Consider the following 9232-nt stretch of genomic DNA (forward strand, 5'->3'; position numbering starts at 1 on the left):
CACAACGTGCCACCGATAAAGCACTTTAAAAGAACAGTGAGTTAATATATTTCATAATTATAAGTTTGAACATTCGGTCTGTTTGTTCTCATTGCTAGTAATTTATTTTCAAAACAACAAATCAGCGTATACATACTTTTACGCATTTTTTGTCGTGTAAATTTACAAGTTGTTTAATAGTTAAGTTTGCATCATGTGCATGATATACTCCTCACATTGTACAGTATTATCTTTTACAAATGAGCTAGTATATTTGTTTTTAAACATGTTAGATTCCAGTAACGTATTAGGTTTAAATTACCTTCCTAATACGTGCCATCCTCACATTACACCTAAAAAATTAACACTTCTAAAGCTCTGTGAAAATAACATTCTCCAAAGGCTGTTAAATAAACGCACAGACTATTTTGCAGGCGTCATTTCCAACAGCTTTTACAACATATTCATCTTAGCTTATTGTTTGTGTTAAATGGGTTAGAAAAACAGGGTAGAAAATTAATGCAGTGTTAGATTTAGAAGCAAAGTAACTCCGAAAGTAACCAGCACACGGGAATGTTCAAGGCTTTATCTAGAAATAATTGCTCATCATAAACGAGGCTGTTTTATTATAGCACCGAGCATAAGAAAATACGTTATAAATGTATCACCAATTCAGCAACAAGAAAACATATTTTTCCTACAAAGATATTCTCCACGAAATTTCATAACAGAGTAAATTTAAAATTAACAAGATAGATAGATAGATAGATAGATAGATAGATAGATATTGTTCTTGTGATAGACATAAATACTTACAGACATTCATTCAAAAAATAAAGGTCACTCAAAATAGCAAATGAATAAAGACGTTTTGATGTGGAAGGGACTTTCACGTGAGACGTAAACTATGCTTTAGTGTGGCTAAGCGCCTAATAGGCTCCTATCTTAATTGAAACACCTGTCACACAGCACGGGCATTCGAGCTTTGGGCGCGCGCGAAGGGTGCAGATCTGCTTTCAGATGCAAAGTGGCGCTCAGTATAAATAGAAGGGCGGCAGCACCACTTTCACTTAAACGTCAAGAGTGCAACGTACACGCTCAGAGGAAGCAAAGACGATATTCTAAAGAAAACATGGTGGCAACTTCTGATACCCCTCTGACCAGTCAGCTTGTAAATGGAAAGAAGGTTAGCTTTACTGTTTTAGTACATTCGCACAGTTTGTGTGTGTGTTGTGTGTGTTTATATGGAGAGAGAGAGAAATTGGTTACATTCTTATTAGGCGTGTTTGCATAATAATTAGTTTAATACTTTACTGACAACTTTATTTATATAAATTGTATTCCTTTCAGGTTTCAAAGCCTTTGATGGAAAAGAAAAGACGTGCCAGAATCAATGACTGCCTAGAGCAACTGAAATGTATTCTTGAAAGTTATTATACAAGTAATGTAAGTACCTAGCATACAGAACTTGTGTTCCCTAAAATAAATATACACTTATGAATCAATTTATTTGTAACCAAAAACTTTCATATCAAGCCGCTCTCCCATTAGAAATAATATTCTAAATTCGAATGCACAATGCTTCGATATCAAAACACAATGCAGCTGCAGCATACGGGGTCGATAAGGGCCAGTGCCATTCAAACATGGGGTTATGAAGAATACCCAGACATGCCGCTGTAACGGGACTATCAGTTTCAACTGAAGCAGACTGGCGAAATTACTTTTTATTTTGTCCCTTCCCCAACCCGATTCTTGTTTCATATAGTATAAAAAAATGTTATTTAAATTTTATTGCTAGTTAGTGAAGTTGGAAAGATAAATACAGTAACGAACACTATAGATTGACTTTGTTTTTGTAACTTAATTTTTGGAATATGATAAACCTTATAATACATTTATTTAGTTTTTGTTTGTATTAATCTATGAAGAATGTTATTTCATATAAAATATTATTTTTGCTATATTCTTTCAGTACTGAAATATGCTACATTAATGTTTTCAACACTAAAGTCTTTGCATTTTAAAAATGTGCAGTAATCAAGTATTTGATGTGTTTTTTACAGATACGGAAACGGAAACTCGAAAAGGCAGATATTTTGGAATTAACCGTGAAGCACCTGACATATCTTCAAAACATCCAGCAAGGTAAATTAATGATTGCAAAAGTGAACGCTTTGATTTTTTTTTTTTTTTTTACTGAGAAAAGTGGAATAGCTGTTTTCATACTATGCTGCTTGTACTTGTAAATCTATATTGATGTTTATTAAGCGAGCATACTTATTTTATGAAACTGCAATTTTTAGAGGGCTGCGTTAAGCATAAAAGAAAAAAAAAAATAAAAGCAACAATAGACACAGCTTGTGCAAAAATAAAGGTTACGTGAAAAACATTAATACAGTTTTGTTCAATGATAAAATACGTGAACAACAGTAGTTTAGTACAATACAGATTAAAATTAAATTAAATAAAAGCGTTTAATGAATTGAGACCAATTATTAAAACTAGCTAGGAGTAAATGTTTGTTTGACATTTGGCAAAAGTATACGCCAAGCAAAGTATATAAGACAGTAGTATTTTCCTTTTTGATAGTTATTTGAATTTACGCGTTATGGATTGTTTAGCTTTAGTATAACTTATGAATACTATTTTCATTGTTGTTGTAGGTTCTGCAAATGTGGACAAAGTACTCGAATTCCAAACATTTAGCAAAAGCTCCCTAAGCGGGATGGGTCCTTTTCTGTTGACCATGGATGATCCTAACGGAACATTTCGTTTGAGGACGATGGACGGTCGTTTCAGCACTTCGGACAGCAGCCCGCAGACATCGAGGACACACACCACCGCCAACTCCGTGGGACTACCGCAGAACCTGCCAGTCAATGTGTTCTTCGCACCTGTCTGCAACCAGCAGGCAGCCAAACTTTCCAAAAAACAGGACAGGCCGGTAATACTCACGCAAGAAAAAAACTTTACTGACAATTCAAAGATTCCCTTAAGAGAGCATCGTTTTAGTAAAGAAATACCAACCTGCAGATATTCCTTAACTGAGACAGCCATTATGGATACGTGTACGACATCTGCCTTTGGAATAATTCATAAAACGGGCCATTACTGGCGTCCATGGTAAAGCGTGTATTATGTTACATTGATCATTTGATCGAATATAATGTCAGACTGTAAAAACACAAACATGGAATCATGAGTCGCCTCCAATTGCGTATTAAAGGCAAACATGTAAACACAAACGTAAAGCACCTATAACAAAAAAATCTTTTGTTTCTGTACTTCTGTTAGAAAATTCAACAGAGTAATACTTGTGTATGATGGAAGAAGGAGTCAATATGGTTTCTGCTCAGCTGTAATTTGTACTATATATGATGTAATTTTTTGTAAGATTTTATTGTACATAAGACATGCACTGAAAAACGTTGTAAATATTAGTGTGAATATAACATGTTCCAAAGTATTTAAATATTGCGCAATAAATGATATGAATGTGTTTACAAGAGTTCTCATTTTTCTTTTTGCAGAAGTGCTTAAATCAATTGGAATCTTGACGGATTCTCTGGTCGCCTACGTGGGTGTTTTCACGGCATTTCGATTTTCAAGGCGGAAACTCTTCGGTTACCGGTCATTGAGTGAGAGTGCAGTGAAGGAAATAAGTTACAAATGTGTATAATGTAATATAAAATACTATGCCTGGTAATAATCAAAGAAAATGCAAACGTCTTTCATATCAAGCTCTCGTAAACATGCATAGTGTATATATACGTTTGCTGAAACATATACTCTAACTTAAAAGCATTTAAATGTTAAACTAGCAGATAAATAAACAAAACGACGTGTAACGCATAACAAATACAAAAAATAAATAAATAATCCACCTGGCATTTGTATGGACGTTTTCGTTGAAAACGGAGTAAAAGGAAGTGAATTAAGAAATCATCGCTCAAAAATGCATTAAGAAAAATTCAGACTGCATCACAGAAGCCTTGTGAACGCTAAAAGAACTTTTCTGTTGCCGTGTATGTGTGGGTTTTTTTTCTTTCTTGGTGTGCTCTTAAAAATGAATGTGAGAGGGCGGTTCTTCTGAGAAATGCCATAGGAGAACCATTTTTGGTTTCCAGAAGACCAATCATGAAAGTTCCAGAAAGAACCTTCATATGCTTTACTCAACAGGTTTACAAAAAGCCATGGACGGATGATAACAAACTTGTAAATATAACAGGTTCCTTTTAAAAGGACTTTCCATGCATATGCTGGCTAAGTTCAGGTTTCTTGATTCAAATGGCAAATTTCCCATGCAAAGAACCCTTCCCAGAATGGAACAGTTCTTTCTAGAAGCAATGGAACTATGAGAAACCACACAACCCAAAAAAGAACCATTAAAGAACTGTTATTTTTAATAGGGTACTTTTCCTCCCTATTGTCAGATCTGCATGTTAGTGGTGGTGACTCTGCCTTGGTACAAAATGATTCTTAAATGGCTCTATAAAGTCCTTTGCTAGGTTTTCTGGTTCCTCTAAGAGCCATTGATTGACAAACAACCATTTAATTCTGGGTAGGAAGGTTTTTTTGTATATGAAATTGGTTCGTTGTGCTTTGAAAAACTAATATGTGGAAAAAAACCCAAACAACTTTAATATATGGTGGGCAGGACGCTAACAGATGGACATAGCTCGTGTGACTGTACATATGCAGAAAAGGCCCTATAAAATCATGTCTCTTATATTTTTCAAATCGGTTACCATCCATTCATGGTTATGTACCATATGGAGCCGGTATCTAGATAAATAAAGGTTCTTTCTGGAACCTTCATGTGGATGGGTCTTTTGAGAACCAAAAATGGCTCCCCTATGGCACTGCTCTAAGGAGCCACTCCTGCACCTTTATTTTTAAGAGTGTAAGTGATTGTGGTTGTGTACATGAATGTACCCTATACAGCAAACTAGCACCTTATAGGATTTGTATTGCGTTGCATTCAGTATTGCAGGAATAGGTTCTGGACTACGCAAACCTGAACATTATTAAAATAAATGGGTGTATGTAAAATCAAAAGCAATAAATAAGAAAAGACTTGTATAAGTCTAACTTTTAAACGTCCATCCATTTTATATCCCTGAAAACTAAAGGGGTATCTGCCAAATCCTTAGTCCAATTAAAGTCTAATCATTGCCTTTAATTAAACAGATTTACAGAAAGTAGTTGTGGGCGAGTAGCTAACGCAATGATTTGGAAATCCATTTGTCTCTCTTTGTAGATTTTAGCTGTGCCGAATAGTTCCAAACAAGCTTCACTAGCTAGTCTCCTTTTGTTGATCAAAATTATGTTCTAGATATCTAAGACAAATGCTACTTAATCTAATTTTGGATCAGGACCTTGGAGCCTGAGCCATCATCATCAGGCTAGAGGAAGCTTCAAGTCAGGAATCAGTGTATCGCAGCGACTACTCACAGAACACACACATACTATGGCATAATTTGGAATGAAGGCAGGGGCAAAAAAGTCTAAATAACAAAAACAAAGTACAAACTACATTCAGATTGCACATTCCCCAAGATTTGAACCAAAGCAGCGTTTGCCATTATAAGTGTTAGAACTCTTAAAAATAAAGATGTCAAAGCTGTTTTTCAGAGTGATGCCAATGGGGAACTATTTTTAGATCCCAAAAAATATTCACATGAATGTTCTAGAAAGAACCTTTATTAATTTAGATCTGTAGCAAGTTACATTAATACATATGAAAAAAAAATCACAATAGATTTGTGAAATACCAATGGGTTCCTGATTTTAAAGGGACTCTCACATGTGAAGTTGAAGTTGTTTGGGTCTGTCAGTATCCTCCTGGGTAGTAAAGTTTTCTGTTTTGTCTTTATATTAGGAACCTTTTTAAAGCCCACAGAACCAATGTCATATGAACCCTTCCCAGAATGAAATGTTTCCTTGTCAAGCAATAGTTTCACACAACTCATTAAGATGCCGTTAAAGTACCGTTATTTTTAACAACAAGCATTAGTTGTTTCTATCTATTCCGAACACCGGGTCACCAGGGTCTGCTGGAGCCAGTCCAAGCCAACACAGGGCACAAGGCAGGAACCAATCCTGGGCAGGGTGCCAACCCACCGCAGGACACACACAAACACACCAAGCACACACTATAGGGCCAATTTAGAATCACCAATCCACCTAACCTGCATGTCTTTGGACTGTGGGAGGAAACCCACACAGACACAGGGAGAACATGCAAACTCCACGCAGGGAGGACCCGGGAAGCAAACCCAGGTCTCCTAACTGCGAGGCAGCAGCACTACCACTGCACCACCGTGCCGCCCGTAGACATATCAGTATTCTATAAATTATCTCCATAATTGTTCATCCCATCTAGACAGCATCGATCTGTCTATTTGATTTTGGGTACTGAAAATGGGGCAAACACATATTTTACCAGGTACTCAGACTGTAACAACTACACCGGTTTTATCTTGATCTTATTTTTCAAGCCGTTTTTAACTCAAATTAGCCCCTTTTCTGCAGAAAAAAAAAAACATTTTAATCGTTTACGAAAACGACTGTGCTTTATCCCACTATTTATAATCAAAAAGTCTATTCTATTAACATAAATTTAGGACAAGTCACATTTTGTTGTGTATTGGGTCTCGGAAAACTGGTGGCTCGGTTGGTAACCATACATTGCAAAAGTCTGATATGGAAATTTTTCACCTATGATTAACAGATGTGGCCCCAACTGACAAATTAATCTCACTAAAAAGCGCAATACACAACCTGCTTAGCCATTTCGCCTCTGGCTATGTTTTAGAAACGTACCATAAAATTGCCATGGCATTGCTGTCGGCCTGACCCAGTGTGGGGTAACCGCCTGTTAGCGTGGTGCTCATGCTAGGTGCGGCTATTCAGCTCATTCTTGTGCGCTTTTCCGCATTAGTTAGACACAGCATCTTCCATGTCGAACAGGGCCGCAATTTGACTTCTAATTATTTCCACTCATGCTTGCCAGCAGTATAGCACTTAAAGCAGGCATGGAGGAAACTGTTGATACAAAGTCTACTGCAGCTGGCATTTTGCAGATTTTATTATGCTGAGTGTGAACCGCTGTATCTGCACACACTTGTTTTACCCATCGTTCGGGTAGTATCGTACTTTAAAAATAAGACTATTTAAAAAGAGTTAAATATTTATTTTTGTCAGATACTACAGCTGCTATATTTCAGATAAATCTGGAATGTCGAGGTTATGTTTCGGCCTATTTTTCGTAACTCGAATTATTCCTAAGTACAAAACAGAAACAAAATAGCATCTTCTTGCTTTTTTGTTACACCTTTCGGTTGTCTTATTCTCTAGTCTTGTTCACGGTGGGGGTGTCTGTAGGGTTTCCTGGCTTAAATATTAAATAGTTCTTCGCATGCAACAGGCTGCAGGAGACGGGATGGCACCTCGCAGCGAGGAAAATTGGCGAAACGCCCACTGACCATTCACTTTCACAGGCACGCATTTTAAAGCACTCAAAGCTGAAGCTGAAGACGTTGTCTCGTATACATCATAAAAGCACAGATTTGTGTAAATTTATCAAAAAGTTATATTTATTTAGCTTCCAACACTGTCTCGGGATACTTTCCTAACTGGAAAATAAAGGCACACGCGGCAAAGAAAACCAAATGAGTAAACGACCAGAAAGAATTTCTATTAACTCCGTCTGTGTGTCGTTTAAGTGGCCGCGTTTGCTTTAGATCACAAAGGAAATGTTTCGAAGTCTAATAGTGGGGAGAAGAAGAGATGCTTATACAATTAGCATGACACTGTGCCCAGTCAAGCTCTACTAAAACGCAAAAGTGAAGTTATAGCACTAGAAAAGTTTCCATTCTGTCCGTGTGTTTGGGAGTGCAGAGAACAATGGGCAGAGCGGCGCTTTAACAAGGAGCCGTCAGAACAAAAGTGGAGGAGAGAGAAACCTGCAAAGTTAAAAGGGGCGGGGCCGTGCGAGACTGACGGGCAAAATTTCAATTTAATAAGCATCACGTATGTGGAGAGTGACTCTGAACAAAATGTTGCCCATTCTGAGGTTTTGGCTAATTCCCAACACACAATACACGAATCCATCAAAATAAAACACATAAACAATCCGCGACTATTTTATATGGCGATGAGATTTGTTTGTAGCATTTTGCATTATTTTGTTTGACGCAGAAACGCTTCTTTACATCTCCATATAACAGCTTTCTCTTGTATTTTCTAAGTTAACGATTGCTCGATATAATGGCTGAATCAGGTACCTGTCCTAGAAAACAATCACATTGACCGCACTCGCTCATCTGTAAGTAACTCGTCATCTGTCTCACTAAATTCGCCTTTGGTGAGAGATAGGAGCTAAATAATCGTATTAAAAGTTTCCATTAATTGGAGCATTTTGTCTTATCCGCGGGACGATTACAGAGCTCAATTCGGCAATTGTTTCGGACACAAATGCTTAGTTAAAACGTCAATTTGAAAAGAAAGTAGATAAAGATAGGCTATAACACACTGACTTATCTGAAAGGACAAAAGAAGAAAATGGCTTATAGAGAATGTTGTCGGCTACATTGTTGTAACAGGGATTGACCGTTTGTAATTTAAAATGTGCTTCCGTCCTTTAGTGAAAGAAAGACGAGCCTAACTAATATTTTAATCTATTAAAATTAATTGTATTCATTCTCTTACAAATCACACGATAGTCTACATGCAGGAATACGCATAATACAACAGTGAGTGTTAGCAGTGTTGTCAGTTGCGTGTGTATTCCTAACTATGTGTTTATTTTTAGATTTAATTGAAAAGTACATATAATTTGATATTTACGTGCACAACTAGTGTTAACAAATTTATCTAGAACTCATTTTCATCGATAGGCCTACATGTAGCATTGTTTTATATTCTGCGATTCTTTATACACGTCGCGTTGTGCTCATAGCCCTCATTTCGCGAAAATGTCATACACTACCGAGTCGCCCACCAGGTTAGAGAGGGCCCGAATATATTACGGCAGCGCGGCGAAAATAAGTGCTTAGGTGAGGCAGCAAAACCGGAGAACCGCAAAATATCAACGCGGACACAATGAGAACGTTCGAACGCGGCAGAGTAAGTGACCAGGCCGGGGCCGCAAGCCGCCGCATAGCCTTAGGATAGGATACAAAACGTATGAGCAACAAGTAAATTATTATTGTTTATATTTCAGCTTTTCTTAAAGTATAATGTATTG

At 37.0% G+C, this 9232-nt stretch overlaps 1 protein-coding gene across 1 annotated transcript; it reads left to right on the top strand.

Annotated features, from left to right (window-relative positions):
* The first annotated feature begins 1068 nt into the window (after positions 1 to 1068).
* her3 (hairy-related 3) lies at positions 1069 to 3456 on the top strand. Its single transcript, XM_039754957.1, has 4 exons — positions 1069 to 1165; positions 1330 to 1425; positions 2046 to 2127; positions 2646 to 3456. The coding sequence occupies exons 1-4, from the start codon at positions 1112 to 1114 to the stop codon at positions 3107 to 3109; spliced, it is 696 nt and encodes a 231-aa protein (XP_039610891.1). The 5' UTR covers positions 1069 to 1111; the 3' UTR covers positions 3110 to 3456.
* The last annotated feature ends 5776 nt before the right edge of the window (positions 3457 to 9232 follow it).

The sequence above is a fragment of the Polypterus senegalus genome, chromosome 6 (assembly GCF_016835505.1).
Source record: "Polypterus senegalus isolate Bchr_013 chromosome 6, ASM1683550v1, whole genome shotgun sequence".
NCBI lineage: Eukaryota > Metazoa > Chordata > Cladistia > Polypteriformes > Polypteridae > Polypterus > Polypterus senegalus.